Raw genomic sequence first — 22,227 nt, 5'->3', positions numbered from 1 at the left:
CTTTATTCAGTTCCACTTTCCACCCATTAGCCAGGCCAGTAAGTTCAGCTTACACGAGTCGCGAAACTGACGGTCACAGTCGTCCGCATCCATTTGCATTATCCGGGAATAGTCATCCTCTACTCCGGATGCGGTTGGTAGTCTAAGGTGGTTAATATGCAAAAATTAGTCAAGCTGATATCACAGAAATCACATTAAACTTACGTAAACACAAGCCTCACAATATCCTGAATCATCGAGTATCCACGCGGCAGAAGCAGGCGTTTACTATCACAGATGGCTCTCAAAACACAGGCTTTAGCATCGATGCCCAAACTATAGTATTATGTACTAGTTATTCACTAAAGACTTAACTATTAACTGATTCTTACAGCTTACTGAAACCATCAAAGTGCTCAAAAAGCTGCCTGCGATCACGATGTCCGTTGTAATGCCGCATATCCTTGAGATGCGCCAATTCAGGATAGTGAGCCACTTCATGCGGTGTCATGTCGGGATCGTAGGGATCATAAATCGGCTGAGACCGCACATCCTCGTAGGGTTCCACCTCGGGATCATAGTACTCGCCATCCGCAGATCTATACCAGCGTTTTGACCACTTGGGCGACTGCGTGGTCCACTTGCTCCATCTGCCAGGTTGACTGTACTTCTCGTAGTTGTGATTCGCTGGCGACCAGTTCTCGTAACGATTACCATATTTGGACCAATGTGCCCACTTGGCAGGATCTACGTAGGATGGTTTTTGTGGCCTCACATCGATGCGTTGGTGTAGTTTCATGGGCATGGGTTTCTTCAGAGGGGTGGCCTTAAATCTCCAGTTTGTTCCGGGTATCCAAACATAGGTGGGTTCCGTAGTTGTCTTTGGTTTCTCCGTGGTCGTTGTTCTCTGACGATATCGCTTTGGATAGACATCTTCGCGTTTCGAGGGAACGGGATAATAACAAGCCTGCTCGATATTCATATTCACTCCCTTGGGATAAGCAGAGATTAGACCTTTACTCAGCTGGCCTGTAAACTTCAAATTTGATCCTGGAGGAAATAACACGAAACGCTTTCGACGAGAAAAGACTCTATAAAGCACATGATTTAACTCCGTGTGGTTTGAATCCACTTGGCCTAAACTCAAGTAGATAAGTTCGAAACTAAGTAGGATGAACAGATCGATACGCATTTCTGAAGAGTACTGATTGAGATATTCAAAGTGAAGACAACCAGATCCAATTTCAATGTACTGTTTACCATTGTAGTCAAGTGTACTGAGGTGTTAATTGCACATTCAACAATTGAAGAACTTAATTTGAGAAGTCTTGGTCAAAATACGTGACTGATAAATAAGTTTTACTTTATTCCAGTCTGCCACTCAACAGCCAAATCAATAAATTCACATTACACTTCGACTTTAGCTCCGCTGCACATTCATCGGCATCTTTGTCCATTAGGCGACTATATTCATCTTCCAGGCCATCCAAACGGGGCAGACTTTTAAATATAAATTTAAAAAAATATTTTATTTTAAATGAAGATGATTTAAACTTACGTGAATACCACTCGCAACATGTCCTGAAGCATGGAATAACCAGGTGGCAGCAGTAATCTCTTGCTATCACAGATGGTGCGCAAAATGCAAGACTTGACATCAATGCCAATCCTTAAAGAGTTGTAAGATCAGATAAATTTAAAAAAATAAACTATAAGTACGCACAATGAACTGAGCTTGGCGAACCGATCAAACAGTGATCTGCGATCGCGATGGCCGTGGTAATGTTGTGATTGCCATGCTCCACTGTACTTGTTCTGATTCCATTTGGATTCCCACTTCGGAGAAGGTGTGGTCCATTTCGACCACTTTGCCTTGTTTGGATCACTGCCTTTCCATTGGTAAGTGTCCCATTTTTGTTTCTGATTCCAATCTTGCCACTTATAAGGATTGGCATAGCTATCATCATCGATGCGATGAGTTTTCGGAGGTGGTTGTCTCCATTTGGGTTTGGGCAAAGTCTGCGCCTTAAAACGCCAATCGGTGCCAGGTATGTAAATAATGGAATCGGGCAGCTTTTCCGGTTTTTTAGTCGTGGTCTTGGGTCGAAACTTCTTGGGATAGATATCCTCCACAGCTCCGGGAATCGGAAAGTAGACAGCCTCTTCCAAAACAAAAGTTATACCTTTGGGATAGGTCGCCAGAAGTCCAGTAGCAAAGGAACAGGTGAACTTAACAAACGATCCCGGCGGAAACAACACAGCTCTTCTTCGTCGCGAAAAAACTCTGGGCACTACATCTTTAAGTTCCGTTTTCTTAGATTTTCCCTGATATGCATCCAAACTTGGCTCAAAAGCGGCATACAGCACCAACAAGTTAAAGATCTTGGCTCGTAGCATCTTAGCCAACTGAAAAGCCCAAATTATGGATGCTGCCCAAAGAGGCCAGTTATTCTGGCAGTGCCAACCGATTGCCCAAATATTTACTCACAGCTGATTGACGTCTTGATATATTTACGATGATCATGTATCCATTAACCCACCGACCCAATTTGTCCAGTAATTTTGGGAATCGCTTGTTTGTAGACCGATCAGTTCCCCTTCAAAACTCAAGACGAATGGTTCCCAAAATGAAACCAAATTGGCTGACTAAGTGTATCCTAGTTATTTTTCTGATTCATCAATCGAGTTCTCTGCTATGGCCAGCATCTTCTAATTTGGGTGTAAGTAAAGTTTGGTCACAAATCTGGGCTATAAAACTAACTACATCACTTGTAGCTGACACTTTCAGTGTCCACACCCATTGCTGAACTCTATCCAGAACGTCGTATTCTGATCGATTGGTGCTTCGCCATCTCCTACAACTATCCCTATAACCTGACTGAGTTTTATAGCATACCCATCTGGCCAGGATTCGCCAACTACAAAGCGAAGCGAGAGGTTCCCCAACTGGAACTGACGGATGAGAACTTCTATACGAAATATGGACATAATAATGGCAATGGTATGCATCCCAAGGATTTTTCCGCTGGAGAACTCTATGCCTTCCTTGAGGACACTTTAGCGGGATATGGATTCCATGAGACGTGCTTGCTAAGAAGTGTTTGCGAGTTGGCACAACACCCTTTCGATGACAATCATCAGCACTTGCTAAGCGACATAGTGACCTTCGTTTTGAGGTAAGAATATTTTAAGATATCACTTGATTTAGTTCATTTAATTTATAATCTATTTCTGTAGCCCCTCCCAACACGAAGGTTTTCGGGATGACGAAGACGTATACAGAAAGGCCTACGAACTGGCCGAGCAAGATGGATTCCTGGGTCGGGATTGCTTGAGATTATATTCCCAGTGCAAACACGATCTATTACAGCTGATGAGTCAAGTTATATTTCACTAGAACTAATAAAAGATCTAGAAATGGGCCTACATGTAAATTGCAATGTCTGTGCGTTTCATTAGCAGCCACTAATTAAGTGCGTTGAGTTGTCAAGATATCGAGTTGAGATACACATTCTTCTCGCTGTGATGGTCACCAGATCAGAATGTATCTCACTGGCGTCCACTTCGTGGGAGCTTTGCTGTTGCTGTGGAGCATTCTCAGACCCATTCTGGCTGAGATCCCACTGCTCTTTCCGGCATCTTCTGTTTACCAGATCACCTCATCGCTGTCGGTGCCCGTGGTCATTCCGGATCGCAAACTCTTCTGGGATTGGGGTCTTCAGATGAACTATGCCCTGCCGGCTCAACCTTCCTCCTTTTACGCAGCCACCATTTGGCCAGATGAGTTTTCTCGGCGCGGAAAGCGTCACTTGTGGAATGAGACCGCAAAGTACCTGCCAGAAGGTGTGTCCACAATGCATCCGAGTGACTTCACGGCCGGAGAGCTGTACGAGAGCCTGGAGAATATGCTCATCCAGTATGGCTTCGATGAGTCCTGCCTGCTGCGCAGTGTTTGTGAATTGGCGCGGCATCCTTTTAAGGATATGGAAAACAATATGCTCACCGCCCTGCTGACTTTTACCCTGACGTAAGTAAATATCGAAGCTATATTAAATTTAATCTATGGATTTTGTTGTATCTTTCAATTGCAGTCCCTCTTTGCATGAGGCCTTCGCACCTGGGGAAAACGTTTACCGGGAAGTTTACGAACATGCCGAAGAACAAGGATTCCTTGGAATGGATTGTGGCCATCTGTATTCCAACTGCCCCGTGGACTTTCTCAGTGGCATCAGCAGCCTGTTAAGCTAGCAGTGTTTACCTGATCCATTAAACTGATTGTGGACAACCAGTTGGCCAGGAGGCATAATAATGTAGGAAGGCATTTTCAATTCAATGAAGCTTAATTGTAAACTGCAACTGTGTGCCAGTGCAGAAATAATCTAGACCAATTAAATAGACAACAATGATATGGCTAAGATTTTTATTTCATCTGACCAGTCGGGTGGCTAGGTTTATGATATCTGCTTGACAACTCGGATATGATAGATGACACTGACCACCGAGAAAGCCAATTTGCTCGGCTTCTTCGTATCTATCACGATAATGCTGCTCATCCTCGGCGAATCCCTCGTGTTGAGATGGTCTGCAATTAAAAACAGAAAATTACGAATATTTCTATTTTATAAAAAAATAATAATGAATTTACAAATTCAAACATTCAAAGTTCGAAACTTACGTGAGCAGGAAGGTTATAACTTGGGTGACCATTCCATAGAAGTGGTCTTCTGCGAAAGGATGCAGGGCCAGCTCGCAGACACTGCGGAGCAGACAGGATCTATGGAAACCATAAGTCTCGAGCATGTTTTCTATACCCTTGTACAGTTGACCGGCTGTAAAATCGCCGGGATGCATGCCGCCCTCCAGATCCCACTGCTGCAGATTAGCAACCAGGCTGTTGTCCAACTGGCGCTTTTGTCTCCGGGACAGCTCATCGGCCCAGATGGTGGCATTGTAGAAGGCGGACACCGTGGGCGGCAGGTTGTAGTTCATCTGAAAGCCCATGTCCATGAATACTTTGGTGCGGGTGTTGAGGTCGGCGGGAATGGATATGGATGAGGTCAGCTGGAGCACCGTTGAGGTGGGAAAAAGCAGAAGTCCAGGAATGGGTCGAATCAGGGTGCTCAGCAGCAGGCAGACCTGGCTGAGATACCCGACGTTCTGCAGCTTTGAGCGATACATGGCGATGTGATCCACTTGGGAAACATGCAACGAGCCACCCGAAATCCAGAGCACTCCATTGTCTATTTGGGGATTAATTAAGGCGAGCTGTGAATAAGCGGATCAACGACCAGAGCCAGATGCGTGAATAGCAATTAGAAAGGTCCACAAAACACCTCCGAAAGTGGAGCGCATGCTCCATCAATAAGATCCAAATGGCAGCGTGATCTGGCCAATCAAGAGACATCTTCGGCTGACTCCGTTTTCCTCCACAAGAACGTTTCATTACCCAAAGATCTGTCTTTGTTGCTACACAGAAAACAATTCAGGTTGGATCTGAGTATAAAACTTATACCTTCAATATAAGTTGAATACAATTTTTGATTAATAAGTATGAAATTTAAAATACCTTATTATATTTATTTAATAAGTGCAACAAACAACAACAATTCAGTTACATTTTTTTCTCTCTGTGTATTCTTCCCAATCAGAATCTGTCAATTTCTTAGGCAAACACATATGGCGTTCTTTGTGTATCGTGGCTGAGATCCAAGTTTAAACAAAGAACGATTAGTTAGCATTGCACTAGAACACAAACAAGATGGTCCATAGAGTTCTGACCTGGCTTTTGTTTCTCCTCAGTTTGCTATTCACCATTGACTTGGTGCTGAGCTTCACAAAGAACATTTACACCTCAGACGATAGTTTTTTAAGGATTAGCAGAAGTATAAACCATCCAGATGAGGGCGGTAACAGCAGTCTTACTTCTTTGAGTCGCTCCAAGCGCGTGGCCATCTTCAATGGACAGGGCGTTGTCAAGGTAGGATTACAACTTGGTAGATTTGGCACATCTCCAACCATTCCACTTATCCTACCACCCACTTGCAGTTCGTTCCTAGCCTGGCGTATCCTGTGAAGCAGACGGACAAGAAGCAGTCCTTTTGGTGGTTCTTCAACGTGCAAGGCCAGTGGATACCCACCACCATTCCCCTGTACTGGTGGAGCTTTTGGAACACCACCGCTTTCGTGTCCACTGCTCGTGAGTGGCGCAAGGACATGCAGGCAAAGGTCCTGCACGACGAGGCGCGCACATGGGTCTACAATGCCATTGAAGTGGGCATGGAGCAGTGAGTATCAGTTTAGGGATTAGCTACCTATTTTTTAATCCCCCTCGTTTTCTACAGACTAGATGGTGCTTACGGCGGAGTTTGCCTGCTCAGAAGCATATGCGAAATCTCGCAGAAACCCTTTCAGAACAGCAACATCTTCAGTGAGATCGTAAACGCAGTGCTGGTGTATGTGACATTTTACTTGGAATGGATGAGTTATGAATTGTAATTATAAATGAATTTCCAGACCCACCCTGGACAATGTGGCGAGTAAGTATTTACACGCCCGGAACGCGGGACGTGGAGGTGCCGACTGCGAGCGAACCTATAGCGATTGCAATCCGCTGCTCTGGAGCCTCGTGACAAATATGGCCAAGAATCCGTTTCAGTGATCACACATCCTGTATCCGTGCTGGCACTCAGGGCAAACATTTTAATCTCCTCATACAAATAAAAAATGTATATGCTGTAGAATCGTAAAAGCGCTTTATATAATCAGGGCCACGGCTCTACTTGGCAATGGCTCGTCGTCGGAACTCGGCCCAAATCTCACAGAGCAGCGGTTTCGCCAGACAATTGCACTCCTTGAGTGGCGGGGCGTCGGGCTTGAGACGTTGGCACTCTGAGAAAGATGGATATGGCGTCCGGGGCTTCACACACGGCAGGGGTCCCCGTTCCCTTCTGCACGAGGGTGGTCGGCGACCATCGCGATGGCAGCGACGGGGCAGACGGGGACACAGATCCTCCGACGGATCCGGACAAGGCTGCGGGCAGGCGGTCGATGGCTTCGCCGATGGCTTGCGCCGCTTAATAGGAGCCGGCTTGGCCTTGGCGAAACAGCAAATCTTCTTGGGCTTGATCTGGATGGGCGGGCAGGCCACCCATGTCTGCCAGTACTTCCGCTTGGCCTTGTCCGACTCGACGTAGTAGATATCGTCGAAGCGCGGATTGAACGGACAGGCTGTGTCGTCGGGATCACAGAATGGATTCAGCCACATGGACTGTGCCTTGACGATCTTCCTCTTCTTCTTGGGCGGAGCCTGCAGATTGGGCTTGCCGCAGGGGAACTTGGTCAACACCTTGGGGCACCGGCTCGGCCCCTTCTTATCACAGCCAGACGCAAATCGCACACAGCTGTTAACCGCACCAAAAATCATCGCGCTTGGGCGGAACAGTGCTCGGGAGGAATAAACACTCAGTGCCATTTTGGAGCTCTGGAATTTTGAATTTTTAACCGAAATATATTTTCCAAAGGGTTTGGGCCGGAAATTTAGATGGAATTTTGCGAACACGAAACTGGGAGGCTAGAGACCTATCCAGCTCGAGAACGGAATGAGAACTGATGACTCTGGGTTATCCGAAATCACAGTACAACGACATGGGTCGGAAGTTCGATTCTCGGCCCACTATGTTTACAATTTTGCACCACTTTGGGTAAGGAAGTCTAGAACATTGTAGGGACAACTTGGGGCGTAAAATCGGGCACAGTCCTGGTTATCCATGCGATGCCTGTACTTATCGTCGGCCACCTCTTCGGGAACTCTAAAGTATAGTTCATTTAACGGATTTTTATATCACAATAAATTATTTTACTTACGTCAGCACAATTCGCATTAGATCCTCCATGAGGAAACCCTGATCTTGGCCGGCGTTTAACTTGGCCCTTAGTTCACACATAGCTCTCTTGATACAGGACCTTAGGTCCAACTGAAAACTATTAATGGGTTATTTTAAATTATTTTGTGTAAAACCTGAGGCTTACACTTTTCCCATGGCCTCAATCTGATCGAAAATCTCTCTGCGTTCTCTGTATCCACGATGTAACTTCCAACTAGGCACTTGATCCCAGGATTCATAAACTTCATCCTCCGGAGGATATGAGTTTCTCTGATTTGCAGACAAACTCCATGGGCTGTGATAGAATGAGGCCCTATTCAATGTGGGTCTGAAATATTTTAAAGCCACGTTAAAATAAATTTAAAGCCAGTTTTAAAATGATTAATCTGATATTACCTCGATTCATAGAACTCCTTCCTGCGATTAGTGGGCGAGGATAAGTGCCATGGAGCTTGGGAAAATGAATCCCTAGTAAGACATTGAACTTGTAATTATTACCTCGTAAAAGTAATTTATAATAATTTACCTCAATTTTGTTTGGTAGAATGGAACTCTACGACTAATGGCGGGACTAAATTTAAAATTTCTAATTTATTTCTTCAACTAATAGATATAGATACTTTACCTATCGTAATGAGCCTTTCTATGTGGCTCCGCATAGTATTGATAATAGCTTTCAGGTCTTTTGCTATATGACCAATCATATCGGCGTTTTGGCATTGACATTGGCTTTGGCTTCATCTTCTTCAGGATCTTGGGCTGCCAACCCTCAATGGTGTCGGGAACCGGAACGTACATATCAAACTCCAGGCTGTACTGAAGTCCACTTGGTCGTCCGCCCAAAATTAGTTTGGTTAGGGCGGCGGTCATGAGAAGGGAAGCCTTATCGGGAAATACCAAAGCACGCACCCGTCGCGATAGAATGCGATTCTCCAAAGAGGAGCCCACCAGATGGGTTTGATTCCCAAAAGTCGCCCTAATGGCTCCGATCCACAGAAGTACCAAAATCGTAGACCTCATGCCGCCACACTGAGAACTCAACTGATCTGTGTGACAGGTACTAGCCGTGGAAAATTAACGCCAGATGAACAGCGCTAATTAAGAAAGGTGAGCCGGCTTACAGCATCAGGTGTGCCTTGATTCGTACGCACCTTACATGTCACCTCAATTTTTTGGGAGCGGATTCAGTTTGTTACACGCCGCCTCTTTGGAAGCAGGCTACATTTTGGCATTCCAATACTAAAACTTACACAATTCCCTAATTCTTTTTAATAAAATTCCTAAAACTGTAAAAAAAAAGTATATATATCTACCGAGAATGGTTAACATCCACGGTGGCACTCGGATGATGGTGAACCGCTGCATCGAGCTCCTCCGTGCGCGGATCGAATGCGCCTCCACGCGTCACATCGCCAGGCGGTACCAGCGCCCCAGGGTGGGCAGCCCATACCTGCCCGACGATCAGATACTCAGGGAGCGAGAGAAGGCGGATGTGTACAAGAAGAACAAGCGACGCTCCATGTGGGAGCAGGACGATGGCCACGGCGGACGCATCTCCGTCGGGGACGATCAGGAACGCTTCGATAACGAGCAGTACCATCCGCGCGAACTGGAGAAGCGCAACTACGAGTGCACCTGGGTCAATTTCCCGGACAGCGTGGCGACCAAGCAAAACCGCAGACGGGACTTCCTGGAAACGATGGATACTGAGGCTCCTCGACGTCGTCGAAACCAGGTGCTTATTTTATGGGATATTTCAAACAAAAATCAATTTGAAATAATCTTTGTTTGCAGGGAGACAGACCGAGTACGGCAAAACCATGTGACGACGAGGCCCGTGCCTTTATCAACCAATGGGACACCAATGCGGCGATGATCCAGCGCAACAAATTTGCTCGTGCCACTGATTGCTGTCCACCACCCATAGTATCTCTCCGGTTGTCAAACGCCTACAGCACCCGAAAACGTCAGTTCTTATTCTAATCCGGTTATTTTTGACAGTTGTATTCGAATCAGAAATTCTAGCAATTGCTCATTCTTGTAGCCTGATCAAATTGATAGTGTCGAAGGCATCAGATTTTAAAGCGTCCAAATCCGAAAATGTAACTGTAAAGTGCAGATGTGATATTTGTTACTAATAAAATATTTAAATGTATTGTGTCTTCGTCAAGAGCGAAGGGAGAAGGGATTTGAGATGTTCATCATAGCTTGGCTAAAAATGGTCTCAGAGACATAATAAAAACTGATTCTTACAGTTTTTTATCAATGCTTTTTATTTTTACCACCTTTTGGTAAAACTAAAAAAAAATTTTTTTTTCCCGATTTTCACATTTTTTATAAGGGGTAACATCGTCTATTTTTTCAAAAATTGTCAAAAAAATAAAATTGGCAATTTTGAGCTCCAACCAAATAAGGGTTTAATTACAAGTTCATCGAGATATGACATTCGATATTTGGACCATTATTTCGAAAGTTTTTGACAAAAAATCAGATAATTATTTGGCAAAAAATTCCAAAAACTACTGCAGTATAAATTGGAAGTGAATTCTAAAAAATAAAAATTCAAAAGCTCTGTATTATTTATTATGACATTTTCTTGAAATGTCCTTAAAGAAATGTCCTTTAAGGTGGAATATTTTTGAATACGCTCTGCGAGGTGACAAATTCCCCAAAGAGTGGGGAGACAACTTTTTAATTGCATATTTTTCATATTTCTTGAATCCTATACCCTTATTTCGTACATAGATAGTTAGATATTTCTTTTCTTAACATTATTGCAGTTATGCTTTTTGAAATTCACCTCCAATAATGAAAACATATATAAATAAAAAACGTCCCCATGTTCCAAGTCAAATATTTCGGTGAAAATGGTTTGTGTCGGGACTGGAGATTTACCCAAGCTTACCACCACTTCACAAATCTTGATGCACAATCCTTTAGTGTATATCTCCGAGCGGAATGATATATTTTTGTAACGGCCATTCCGCGGTCACACTTAATATCACGTTTAATTGTTTATTATTCGGCGGTTGGGTTTTAATTGTTTTTCGGCGATGGCGCTTCTCCGAAACGCGTCCCAGAGCTTCTTGGGCAGTTTCCGGCGCTTTGCCAGCAGCGGATGCACCATCTACAGCCTCAGTTCCGGTCATGTCAAGTGCGGTGTGTCCGTGATCCGCGTCTCCGGGCCGCAAACAAAGAAGGCCCTCCGAGCAATTGTTGCAAACAAAGAATACGAGCCAAAGGCAAGTCAATCAATATATACGTTTATTATTCGATATAAGAGGGGTCACGACCTGTGCAGTGAATAGTTTCGCTTACTAGTATCCATAATATATGTATGCAAATGAAAAGACCTGTTGCTTATCTATATAAATTTTGGGAGAGGTATGCGCTTTAAAAATAAACCAATTTAAAAAAATTCCTTACTTACATATAGTTGACTAAATAAATTGAAATATTTCGTGAACTGCTTAATTTGTTGTAATTGGCAAGCTGCCAGGTTTCATTCGTATAATTATTCATATTTAAAGACGAGAAACCTCTTTGATAGTGAAACTTATAGTTCCTTTATAAATACTTTTCCAAATAGGCTCGTCAGGCGTATCTGAAATCCTTCTACCATCCCGCCAGTAAGGAGATGATCGACCGTGGGCTCTTACTTTGGTTTCCGGGACCGGCTTCTTTCACTGGCGAGGATTCCTGCGAGTTCCAGGTGCACGGATCCTTGGCAGTCATTGCGGCCATGCTGGATGCTCTGGGAAAAGTGGATGGATTGCGGCCGGCGGAGCCGGGAGAGTTCACGAAGAGAGCCTTCTTTGGTGGTAAACTGGATTTGACTGAGGTGGAGGGATTGGCAGATCTTATCCATGCTGAAACGGAGGCGCAAAGAAAGCAGGTAGGCAGTGGACTAAGGGTCTTATAAATTTAGTTTCAAGTCTACTCTTTCTCCAGGCACTGCTACAAAGTACTGGAGCTCTGGCGCGTCTCTACGACAACTGGCGCCGGCGACTTATTCGCTGTGCTGCCCATTTGGAGGCCTACATAGACTTCGCGGAAGAGGAGCAAATCGAGGGCGGCATCATTCTGCAACTCGGAAAGGAACTGAAGGCGGTGAAGCGCGAAATTCGCGAGCATTTGAGTGACCAGCGGCAGGGAGAGCTCCTCCGCGATGGAGTTCGCACTGTGATCATCGGAGCACCCAATGTTGGCAAGAGTAGTCTGCTCAATCTCCTCTGCCAGCGATCCGTGTCCATAGTGACGGATCAGGCGGGCACCACAAGGGATATTATAGAAACAATGCACAATTTCGGAGGATATCCGGTGGTATTTTCCGACACAGCCGGATTACGCCGATATACTACGGATAGTATAGAGCAGGAGGGTATGCAGAGAGCAAAGAACTGTCTGGTCCAATCCGATTTGATATTGCTCCTAGCAGAAGCCAAAAACATTGCACAGCTGACGCACGATGACGCAGTTGCTCCCTATGTAGATAGCTATCTGGGCGAGCTGGATATACCTCTGGACATGTGCTCAGGGAAACGTCTGCAATTGGTGGCCAATAAAACGGACACTTTGACGGAGGAGGAGCATCAGCAGCTGGACAAGCTGTCCAACGTGTTAGCCATATCATGCCATAAGCCCGATAAGATGCCCGTCTTTCTGGGATCACTGGAGAAGCAGCTGCAAGAACTGTGCGGAGAACCGCGGGCGGAGAATCCACGCATCACAAACACACGCTACCGACAACAACTGGAACGCTGCATTGAGAACATTGACATTTTTCTGCGAGATTACAGACCCGACGTTTACCCGGACATGGCCATTGCCGCGTCCAAGCTCCGCAACTCCGTGCGCTGCATCGAACGCATCACCGGACACATCAGCTGCGAAGATATACTCGACGTGGTCTTCAAGGACTTTTGCATTGGAAAATGAAGAGATAACCATAGTTTATAGTTGTGAGTTGCGAAGATTACACTGCCCCGTTGAGTATTGAATAAAATATTCATTTGTACCTTTAGAGTTTTAATAAGGACAATAAATTAAGATTTCTGCACGTTTAAGGAAGATTGGAATTACATTTATTTCTAAAATTAACATGGGGCTTAGTGAACTTTTTTTTTAAATTTTTCATTGAATCAAAAAATATATTTTCTTTTATTAAATAATTTCTTTTTCAAAATTACGTTACTTTTAGTGTGACCTTAACTTTGGAGGTGACCATTCCGCGGTCAATCGCGATCTGGGCACACAGTGTTATATTGTTTACGTGTTTTGCTCGAAGAGATTTGTTTTTCTTAGAAAAATATGTCATCCTGGATCACAGGACTGGCGGACAAGGCCGAAAACATTTTGAACAAGCTGGACCAAAATGCGGCAACTGCCCTGCAGACAGAGAACGCCACCGGATCAGCGGATCCCATGCGCAGGAGCATGACGAGCAGCACCCAATCTCTGTCCACATCCCTGAAGTCCACTCTGTCGCCAGTGAAGCGCTCGGGAGCCAATAGCGCATCTAGTGTAAAAAGCGAGGGCGGAGGCTCCGTGGTCACTAAGGACCTGCGCCAAAAGATGACCACATCGGCCAGTTTCTCCAACAGTCCGGACATATCCGCCAATTCAATGGACACAAATGAATTGGCTGCCTTCAAGATCGCCCTAAATGAGATCACAGCAGAAAGGGATGAACTTCGTCTGCGCTTGGATGATCTCAATAACGAAACCGAAAAGTTCAATCTGCATCAGCACACCCAGGTTCTGGAAGCTTTGGTTAAAACTCTGTCCGAGGAGCGGGACAAGGCTGTTCATGACCACAATGAGGCCCAGGCGGCAAACATGGCGTATGTGCACTCCATCTCCGAACTGGAAACCAATCTGGCCAAGTTGCAGCAGGAATACATAAGCGCCGCTCACAAATTGCAAATGCAAACAAAGGAAACGGAGCAGCAGCGCCAGGAGCTTCAGGAATACCGCATCAAGGCCCAGCGAGCTCTGCAAGCAAAGGATTCCCTCATCGCAGAGTTGAAGGCTAAGCCCACGGAGGAGGGCGCAGATCCAAACCTGGTGTCCAAGGACAGTGAAACGCGTTTTCTGCAAATTGAACACGAGTCACTTAAGCAAGAACTAGAGCATGCCAACGAGGAACTAAAAAAGGCGCGTTTGCAGTTGGACGATTACGTTACCCAGGAAAGACAACGACAGGTGGAACTAAGCTCTGCCCGCCAACGTGAGGAAACACTTGCAAAGGAGTTGCGACAGGCAAGGGAACACAATGTGACCTCCGAATCCGATCAGCGAGTGCTCACGCAGGAACTGGCCTCACTGCGGCAGCAACTTAGTAACCAAATGGCTGCTGCTGCCACTCGCCTCCAGGAGCGGGAGCAGCAGCTTCAGCAGATGCGTCAGCGGTTGAGCGAGGAAGCCAACACGGGAGCCAAGAACGATTACGAGACTCGGCTAAAGGCTTTAACCCAATCACTGGTCGAGCGGCAGAGTCTTCTGGAAAGAGTTACAAGTGAAAGAAATGCCCTGCGATTGCAGCACGAAAAGGCACAGACGCAGCTACAGCAAAACATGCACTTGGTGGAAATGGAGAGCCAAAGGGGCAGCTCCCGCCATGCTATGCTCAACAGCACAGATGATGGTAAGTCTAACATTCTTCGAGTTCCACAAATCGCCTAAATATGAATTCTACCTAGTCAAAGCACAATTCCCGCTTCTCATGCATCCAAGTCCATTCGACAATCGTGTGGCCCGTCGCTTCAAGCGAGCCCTTCGCCAGGCGGACTCCATGGGCATTCGGGTGGGAACCTTTCTGCGTCGCTATCCCATGATGCGGGTCTCTGTGATCGTCTACGTGGCCCTACTACATCTGTGGGTCATGTTTGTGCTGCTCTCTACTACACCGAACTAATCGAATAAAATACATTTACTTGAGCAATTGTTGTATTTCCATAATATTGTATGTATTGTATTTTACACGCCAAAATTGGATATCTAGTGGTACGAGTATATGTGTCATGTTTGTGGTTGCAACAATTGTATATATCGATAGTATACTTGTGTCTCGCACTCGTTCTAAATTCAATATTCAATAAACATCAACTATGTACAGAAATTGCAATTGATTTAACGCTAAAAACATCAAGCAAACAAGTAACAAGACCGAAAAAATTAGCACTACTAAGTTAGGATTAGAACGACTCCTCACAGTTCAAATATTGCATAAAGAATCCATCTACAGATGCTGTAAAGTTGTTAAGTAAACGTGCATTAGTTTAACATCAGTTTAACTCCAGTTGCTGGGCAGAGCTGATAGTTCTAGCTAAGCGGAAGAAAATAGAGAGTATACGCTTTTGGGACGATTCGCGTAAAACATGCGCTATATGCCCCGCAAGTTTTTATATCAGTCATCGGCATGGTAGCTCACATAGACGGCATCGCCACCGATGCTAATCAGGCACTGGCCCTAAGAATACAAGATTTTAGTGGAAAAACTACAAGGTGAGTAGATCATTGTGTTTGCCTTACCTGATTCTTGTGCTGATTATCGAACAACATTAGTTCGGTGATGTAAAAAGAGACCATGGCATTTCCGCCCAGCGAAGCGATATGTGCTCTCACCACAGCCAGCAGTTCGGTAATAAAGCCATGGACAAATCCGCTGATGCCACCATTTTCCCGGATCGAGGTGCTCTCCCGAATAAAGAAAAAGTTCAGGTTGCCCAAATATTTATCTATACGACCACCAGGTATGAAACTAAGTGGCGTCACATCCACTCCATAACGATCTCGCAGCGGAAACTGTCAAAAAAATAAATTATTAATATAAAGACATCGATGCTATTTTAATGTTCTTACATAACGGCTACGTTGAACCGATCCAACGTTCAAAGGCTTAACTCCGGTTGAAGGCAATCCCGAAACGAGGTTGTTAAGACGTGATGGCGATGTTTTTCTCATTTTAAATGAGCTCATTCCGAATGGCGGAATAGCGGTGCTGGTTGGAGTGGGTGTGTCCACCATCTGATCCTCGTCCAGCGGAAATATGTAATCCTCCTCTTGCAGCATTCGTTTTCCGTTTAACTCTGGCTGAGATTGAGTGGCGTGCACCGTGCCATCATGAAATCCGTTCTGCTGTTGAGGTGCCTGCTGCTGCTGCTGAGCCGGTCGTCCACGTCCGCGGTACTTCATTCTGTTGGCATCGCTTAGGCCCATGGCCATGCCAGTGACTAGCAATTGAATTTGATCCTGCAGTAAAATACGTAAGTTAATCATTCTTGATCAAAGTCCTAACATTTTCCTTACCGTCTCTGGCAGATCTAGTCGGAAGCGAAGATCGCAGATAGCACAGGGTATCATAGTGCGTAGCTTGAAGTAAATGGTCTGCAACAGTCTGGGAAAGCAAATATAATTATGTGCTGATCTCAGTATGAAGTTTAGACCTACCTCTGAAAGTGTTTTGGGAAGCCGTTTACACTTTGGCCCACTTCGAGTCGAGCGCGCCACACTTGTGTGAACATCTGCAGATTCTTAACCGTATCCATTTCCAGCATGCCCGGCACCTGCTGCGTATTGACCACATGGAAGCCTTCCGGCGGATATGGCTCCATTAACAGCGATATGATTTCCAAGTCTTCGATATCGTCCACTTCCAGGACACACAACTCCTTGTTGCCACAGTTCAGGTCGATCTCGTTCATCTCCTCTTCATCTGAATCGTCTGTATCTGATTGTTTATCGCCAGAGGCTCCTGTGGAAGGTACTCCTCCGACATTGGCTGCCAAATCCGGGTCCAAACTTTTCAGCTGATAGATCTCCTGGTTACGTTCAAATGTTTCTTGTAATTTCTTCTGCAACTCATTTAGCTTTTGCTTGTCGGTCCACGAGTTGCCTGCCACGATCTTTGGTACCTGCGGCACCGGTAAAGCTGTGAGAAATAGAGCCGTTCCCGTGGCTATCAAAGCTATCATACGCTCGCCGATGGCAACTTGCGTGCGTAGCCCAAAAATGGCATTCATGCCCTTGGCCTTCAGCTTGTTAATCAGCACTCTATGAAGTTCATACTCCAGAAAGGGCAGACCATCCGATATCTCTTTGGCGTTCAGTTCCGCACGCAGATCTCTTTTGGCGCGCACCACTTGAGCCTGCATGAAGCAACCTCTTCCGGTAACCTGCATAAACTCAGGCACTTCAAGTGTAGCCAGCAGTACATCCGGAACTCTTCCCTTGCGGCACACAGCGCACTTCTTCATCTTCACATTAAACGGAACCGAGCTTAGGTTGTAGGGTATGTGGCAGATGGCACAGGCATTCCGGGGTCCATTGAGTGTGGGCAGTCCATAACGTTTACCACCCGAACTGTTGCCGGTGCCGAGGGAACCGCTGTCCTTGCCAATGCTCGTATCTCCGGCGGTGCTTCCATTTCCGTCCTCCACGGAATTCGTCATGGCTGCAACGCTGGCAGTTGCTTTCGACATGGTGAAGATATCGGTTTGCGATACAGATCGATTAAATACCATGTTAATCACGGCTGCCGTTCCAGTGGCAGATAAAACGCAGACGTCGTCACTAAAAAGCAAAGATAGGGTATTAATTACGCTTATCTTAGCAGGTGTGCGCAGAGATTTCAATATAATAGATTATTCATTTTATTTACGTACGATATGGTTGTGGTCTCCGCATAACCTAGCACTACATTACAGCCCAGGGATCGGGCATGCGATCGGATCTCCATTCGCAGCTCCGTCCACCAGCTGTCTCGGACTTCCGGCTCATCCGGATTGGGCACACGCTCTAGCAGTTTTACGGAACGTGCCGCGACCGTTGCGCCCAAATGAAGAATGAATCCCGTCGGGTATTTTGTCATTGTCAGGAAGGGATACTCCAACATATCCAGACTGTCGGTCGCAGTTCCAGGCTTGGCTCCCACCGTCGGTTGCGTTAAACGCATCATCGCCGTGGCGGCCACCAAGCGCTCACTGGCCACACATATGGAGTTTCCTGTGGATTAAAAAGGGTTCCGAAGGTACTATGAGCATTTCATGCGCATTTGGTTTTGCATATATGTGGCTCTTACACATAGTGATTACATTTATATTTACAACGGAATATCTTAGACCCGTATGTAGTGTTGGAGAGATGACAGAAAACATTGAAAATTTGGGCCAATATAATTTTCAATCAAAACTTGGTTATGATAATTAATTAAAATAAATGTTATATTTAAAATATAACCCACAAATATATCAAATATGGGGGTAATTGAGTAATTCAATTTTGAAAACATCAACTCAGATCCTCAGACCACATCAAGACCCACACGTAATGATGGTGTTGTGTAATATGTAAGGAAAAATTAGATCGGATGAAGCATTCAAGACTTGGCGATACAGAAGAGCAATAACCTGCTTAAGGTGCAGGATGTGAAGAGACAGAAAGGAGCACGCACAGACACACAGAGGTACATCGAGAAAGGACACTGAGAGTAGGCGGAGCATCTACTTACGCTTCCGGTGGAACGTAAAGGCTATGCCTGTTTGCGAGATGTGGCAGCGGACGCAAAGATAGAACGTTGAAAGATACGTTTATGGTTACTCAGAGACGAGACGGTCAGAAAAAGACGCACGTTGACAGCAAACACACAAATATTGACAGCCACTGGTGCTAAGATTCTTATAGTCTATAGTCTAAGCCTAGATATTAACTAAAGGGAATGGGTGTCCCTGAACAGCCATGTTTCCGATATCAAGTAAGAATAAATTTAAGTTTATTCATACTCGAAAACAGGGCTGCTTTCATTAGCTGGCTCCCTTACATACCTTTGGGCGTGACACTAAGATCGGAATCAGAGGATCTGCGACAGATCTCGCCGACGGTGGCCGGCACCATTGTCGTGGCCGTTGAGGCTGTAGAAGTGGATGCGCTATCCGCATTGGTTGTCGCCGAGATGCCGCTCTTCGAGGGACTGGGCGTTAACTTAAGGCGACTGCTGCTCACCGGCGAGGCGAAGCGTTTCAAATTGGGACTGCTACCCTCCACCGTTGTGGGTATGTTGGACGGTCCAGTGCTTGCGGCTGCTCCTGTGGAACAGGGCTGCTGTTGGAGCTCGGAACTGGATCTAATTACGCGTGGTGGTTGTTGTTGTCGAATGGCAAATGGAGCAAGCAATGATGATTCATTATTGTGGTTACTATGGTTAGTACTATTAGAGATATTTACAGATTGATCTAATTGGGTAAGGCAGGGGGAGTTATTGTAATCGAAGACGACTAGATTGGACTGGGTAGGAGTGGGTGTAGATGGGCAGACGCGCAGCTCGGGCGCCTTCAGCAGCAGCGTGTTGGGCGGAACAGGAGTATCGGGAGCCACTAGGTGATTCAACGACGCACTGCGTTGCATTGTCTTCCCGTAACTGGGGAGAAAGTTCAATTGCAGCATAGACGAGGATCCGCTAAGGTTGGATCCCAGCCAATCATTGGAGCAGCTAGGCAGCTCCGGTTGTGAGCTATAGTATGGCTTGCGTTCCAGCGAGGGCACAAACGGATGCTTCTTCTCTAATTCGCTACTTTTGGGGCTCAGATGCATCATCTTTTGCAGGCGACGTGAGAAGCCTTTGAGGTCGTCGAGCAGATTGTGGTGGCTAGGCCCCAAATCCTGCTGACTGTTCTCGCAGCTACGAGTCTCTCCTGGCTTAATCCAATTATCCTGTATATCCTCCTCCTCTTCCGGAGAGTCTTCGGCATTGCTCTCAGGTGGACCTATTTCCAGATCCAACTGCAGAGAGTCTTCCGATTCAGTTGAGTAATTAGATGTTGGTCGAGTCCTGGCTTGAAACTCATCCCCAGGCAAATCAGGTGCCGAGCGGGTGTTCTCTTGATACTCCATCAATCCGGGCACAGTGAGGAAACTCTTGATGGGCATGCGACCGGGACGGACATTTGAATCGCTACTAATGGATCTCGTTATGAAAGGGGGAATCGAGGACTTGGAAGTCGATGCGGCGAAACGAGACTTGCGTCGCCTCCTGAAACTCGAGGTGGCTGCAGTGGCCCCGCCAAAGATGCTGCTCAACGACTGTGTAGCATTCTCCGGTATCTTCGGTTCAATTCGTCGGATAAGTGTGGCGTATTTCTGACTAAAAATCTTACTCGATGAGAGCGTTAGACGCCGCATACGGTGTCGTAGTTTTTTCTCGCGATTTCGATCGCCACGCTCGTCCTCTTGCCTTATGAGATTATGCATCAGTTCCGCATCCTCGGTGTCGCTGCTGGCACTCTCCAAGTAAAACATCGTTGCTCCTGCCGCCGCTGCTGCAGACGAGGGCGCCGACGAGCTGGGCTCCCTATAGATATTGAGACGATATTGGGGCGTGCGTCCCGAAAGCGGCAAACTTGAGCTGCTTGCGCCCGCACAATTGAGGAAGTCTAGATACTTTTGTGTCAGTCTAGCCGTATTTAGAAATGGTGGTACGTAAATGTTTTATAAACATAAACACGACACAAAAACGAAACAACGACAACGATTGGAACGTGCAATACGATACGACAAGGAGCGAAAGTTAAGTATATTGAGGGATGAACATCGTCGCAGAGATTTCGGTGTGGGGAAGAACGTTCAAAAGAAGAAAAGATTCGCTTTAGAAAATATTTTAGTTCGTTTTCTACTAGCACCTACTTTCAGCTACGGATGCTAAACAAATTGTTTGTACAATCAAGGGTAGGTTGGCTTCGGAAACCGAAGTTTCAAATACTTTTGCAGCCTGATAAGAAACAATTTTACTAGCACAGACATGGATTTAGATATTGTTAATAGACTTATGCAATCAGGTAATCGGACAGCTAAAATATGTCAATTACTTTGCAAGAGTATTGTAAATATCAAAAGAAGTAAATAGTTATGAGTAATTAGGCAGCACTAATACTCACTCTTCGATCAGTGCCACATCCGCACTGTTCGGTTGACTTGTGCTGGTGTCCTTGATCAGCGTTACAGCCGTTCCAATGCCTCTTGCCACCACACCCACGTCGCCCTCCAGATCGAAGCACTGGGTATAGCCGATGACGGCATTAGCACCCATATTAATAGCCTTTAGGCCCATTCTCCTCTGCACCTGACCCGACAACTTGAGAAACACCACCTGGCGAGCCTCGTTTGAAGCACGCGGTGTGCGTATTTTGTCGATCCACTGATACTCCGGATCGTCATTCACCACTAATTCCTCGACAAAGCCATGAATCACTTGGGCGCGGTAGCCAAACGGCACACATTGAGCTGTTGGAGAAAAAGGGATAATTATACTAATCCTTGGGAGAATATATTATTGTTTATACAGTGAAAGAAGGGGATGCCGCAGGAGCTCTGACGGAACTTATTGACGTCCGAGAACAGGTCAACCTTAACAATCACATTGATCTCGCCGCGGATACCGTGCATGGTGTCGAAAACAGGAATCCAGCCGGATAGCACGGTGCCCTTGCCGTGCACCGCTTGACTAGAGCTCTCCAGGCACAGAGGATTCAAACTGATGTTGACCTTTCCAATCGCATCGTTCGCAGAGTACGTGTCGTAGTCCATCAGGCGGATTTGCAGGGGCTCATCCTGGAGCTCAGCATCGTCCACCTCAAAACGGAACCTATCGGAAAGCAAGGGTTACAGTATATGTACCTAGTGAATGGTCAGACCTCACCAATCGGTATTCCAGGTGGGATTCAAACTCTTGCGGAAGACATCAGTCTTGTGGGTCACCGAGGCCAGTTTGATCTCCACAAAGGCGTCCGTGGTTTCGCTGCTTTTGTCCATAACGGGCAGGTTGCGCGCCGCCTTAATCTTCACCCCCACCTTGCCCGGCATCCTGTCGCACTAGCCTGTCGTCCCTTTTCACCAGATACCAGATTGATACAACCGAATTTCGACCAGAAGGGTTCACGTTTTATCTTGTGTTTTCCATTTTTCCCAGTGCCTAGTGTGGCCGTGGTCCGTGAATTGCAAATTACCTGCAGATTAGTTACTTGTGCTGGGACTCCACATTGCTTTAATTTGCTTATTTGTATGAGAGTGGAGCAGTTTCTTAAATCATTAAGCAAAAATCATCTTTATTGCTTCAATAAATTCTAAACTAACTACTAGCGAGAACCATTTCAACTGAAATTTGCTTCAACTCATTTCCGCCGGAGTTTGAATATATCTATAGGACATGGTTATTTACTAGCCACTTTATGTTTGTACTATAATTTAAATCATTACGTATTATCTTGTTTTGTACATTAATTTCTGGAAAATGACAATAACAAGTTTTAATAGCTAGATTGTCGCTGAAGGATGACAACACTGGCACAAAAGAGCGACGAGTGGACAGCGCTGC

The 22,227-nt window shown here is 45.8% G+C and overlaps 12 protein-coding genes across 12 annotated transcripts; 6 read left to right on the top strand and 6 right to left on the bottom strand.

Moving 5' to 3' along the window:
- Positions 1–6: 6 nt before the first annotated feature.
- Positions 7–1,171, bottom strand: LOC117145591. Its single transcript, XM_033311297.1, has 3 exons — positions 372–1,171; positions 205–315; positions 7–142 (listed from the first exon to the last, which is right to left on the bottom strand). The coding sequence occupies exons 1-3, from the start codon at positions 1,169–1,171 to the stop codon at positions 7–9; spliced, it is 1,047 nt and encodes a 348-aa protein (XP_033167188.1).
- Positions 1,172–1,343: 172 nt separating this feature from the next.
- Positions 1,344–2,376, bottom strand: LOC117145864. The gene is made up of 3 exons (XM_033311684.1): positions 1,703–2,376; positions 1,538–1,648; positions 1,344–1,479 (listed from the first exon to the last, which is right to left on the bottom strand). Exons 1-3 carry the CDS (start codon positions 2,374–2,376, stop codon positions 1,344–1,346), a joined length of 921 nt encoding a protein of 306 aa, XP_033167575.1.
- Positions 2,377–2,606: 230 nt separating this feature from the next.
- Positions 2,607–3,376, top strand: LOC117145999. The gene is made up of 3 exons (XM_033311916.1): positions 2,607–2,699; positions 2,755–3,155; positions 3,217–3,376. Exons 1-3 carry the CDS (start codon positions 2,607–2,609, stop codon positions 3,374–3,376), a joined length of 654 nt encoding a protein of 217 aa, XP_033167807.1.
- Positions 3,377–3,521: 145 nt separating this feature from the next.
- Positions 3,522–4,227, top strand: LOC117145844. Its single transcript, XM_033311657.1, has 2 exons — positions 3,522–4,006; positions 4,071–4,227. Exons 1-2 carry the CDS (start codon positions 3,522–3,524, stop codon positions 4,225–4,227), a joined length of 642 nt encoding a protein of 213 aa, XP_033167548.1.
- Positions 4,228–4,404: 177 nt separating this feature from the next.
- On the bottom strand, positions 4,405–5,157 carry LOC117145666. The gene is made up of 2 exons (XM_033311401.1): positions 4,655–5,157; positions 4,405–4,561 (listed from the first exon to the last, which is right to left on the bottom strand). Exons 1-2 carry the CDS (start codon positions 5,155–5,157, stop codon positions 4,405–4,407), a joined length of 660 nt encoding a protein of 219 aa, XP_033167292.1.
- Positions 5,158–5,733: 576 nt separating this feature from the next.
- LOC117145488 lies at positions 5,734–6,656 on the top strand. The gene is made up of 4 exons (XM_033311164.1): positions 5,734–5,956; positions 6,025–6,263; positions 6,321–6,431; positions 6,493–6,656. The coding sequence occupies exons 1-4, from the start codon at positions 5,738–5,740 to the stop codon at positions 6,635–6,637; spliced, it is 714 nt and encodes a 237-aa protein (XP_033167055.1). The 5' UTR covers positions 5,734–5,737; the 3' UTR covers positions 6,638–6,656.
- Positions 6,428–7,587, bottom strand: LOC117145487. The gene has a single exon (XM_033311163.1). It carries the CDS (start codon positions 7,448–7,450, stop codon positions 6,755–6,757), a length of 696 nt encoding a protein of 231 aa, XP_033167054.1. The 5' UTR covers positions 7,451–7,587; the 3' UTR covers positions 6,428–6,754.
- A 47-nt stretch (positions 7,588–7,634) lies between these two features.
- LOC117145485 lies at positions 7,635–8,882 on the bottom strand. The gene is made up of 6 exons (XM_033311162.1): positions 8,488–8,882; positions 8,389–8,433; positions 8,259–8,330; positions 8,008–8,190; positions 7,843–7,959; positions 7,635–7,787 (listed from the first exon to the last, which is right to left on the bottom strand). Exons 1-6 carry the CDS (start codon positions 8,880–8,882, stop codon positions 7,658–7,660), a joined length of 942 nt encoding a protein of 313 aa, XP_033167053.1. The 3' UTR covers positions 7,635–7,657.
- Positions 8,883–9,050: 168 nt separating this feature from the next.
- Positions 9,051–10,017, top strand: LOC117143865. The gene is made up of 2 exons (XM_033308731.1): positions 9,051–9,597; positions 9,657–10,017. Exons 1-2 carry the CDS (start codon positions 9,181–9,183, stop codon positions 9,843–9,845), a joined length of 606 nt encoding a protein of 201 aa, XP_033164622.1. The 5' UTR covers positions 9,051–9,180; the 3' UTR covers positions 9,846–10,017.
- Positions 10,018–10,840: 823 nt separating this feature from the next.
- On the top strand, positions 10,841–12,928 carry LOC117144890 (tRNA modification GTPase GTPBP3, mitochondrial). The gene is made up of 3 exons (XM_033310311.1): positions 10,841–11,104; positions 11,452–11,757; positions 11,814–12,928. The coding sequence occupies exons 1-3, from the start codon at positions 10,916–10,918 to the stop codon at positions 12,798–12,800; spliced, it is 1,482 nt and encodes a 493-aa protein (XP_033166202.1). The 5' UTR covers positions 10,841–10,915; the 3' UTR covers positions 12,801–12,928.
- Positions 12,929–13,110: 182 nt separating this feature from the next.
- On the top strand, positions 13,111–14,801 carry LOC117142712 (golgin-84). Its single transcript, XM_033306871.1, has 2 exons — positions 13,111–14,508; positions 14,564–14,801. Exons 1-2 carry the CDS (start codon positions 13,173–13,175, stop codon positions 14,776–14,778), a joined length of 1,551 nt encoding a protein of 516 aa, XP_033162762.1. The 5' UTR covers positions 13,111–13,172; the 3' UTR covers positions 14,779–14,801.
- LOC117142710 (C2 domain-containing protein 5) lies at positions 14,798–21,849 on the bottom strand. The gene is made up of 10 exons (XM_033306869.1): positions 21,553–21,849; positions 21,197–21,498; positions 20,792–21,137; positions 18,686–18,984; positions 17,528–17,867; positions 16,314–17,435; positions 16,173–16,260; positions 15,726–16,115; positions 15,396–15,668; positions 14,798–15,333 (listed from the first exon to the last, which is right to left on the bottom strand). The coding sequence occupies exons 1-10, from the start codon at positions 21,714–21,716 to the stop codon at positions 15,271–15,273; spliced, it is 3,387 nt and encodes a 1,128-aa protein (XP_033162760.1). The 5' UTR covers positions 21,717–21,849; the 3' UTR covers positions 14,798–15,270.
- Positions 21,850–22,227: the final 378 nt, after the last annotated feature.

The sequence above is a fragment of the Drosophila mauritiana genome, chromosome 3R, assembly GCF_004382145.1.
Source record: "Drosophila mauritiana strain mau12 chromosome 3R, ASM438214v1, whole genome shotgun sequence".
NCBI classification, from domain to species: Eukaryota; Metazoa; Arthropoda; class Insecta; order Diptera; family Drosophilidae; genus Drosophila; species Drosophila mauritiana.
This window is presented reverse-complemented; position numbering and strand designations above follow the sequence as displayed.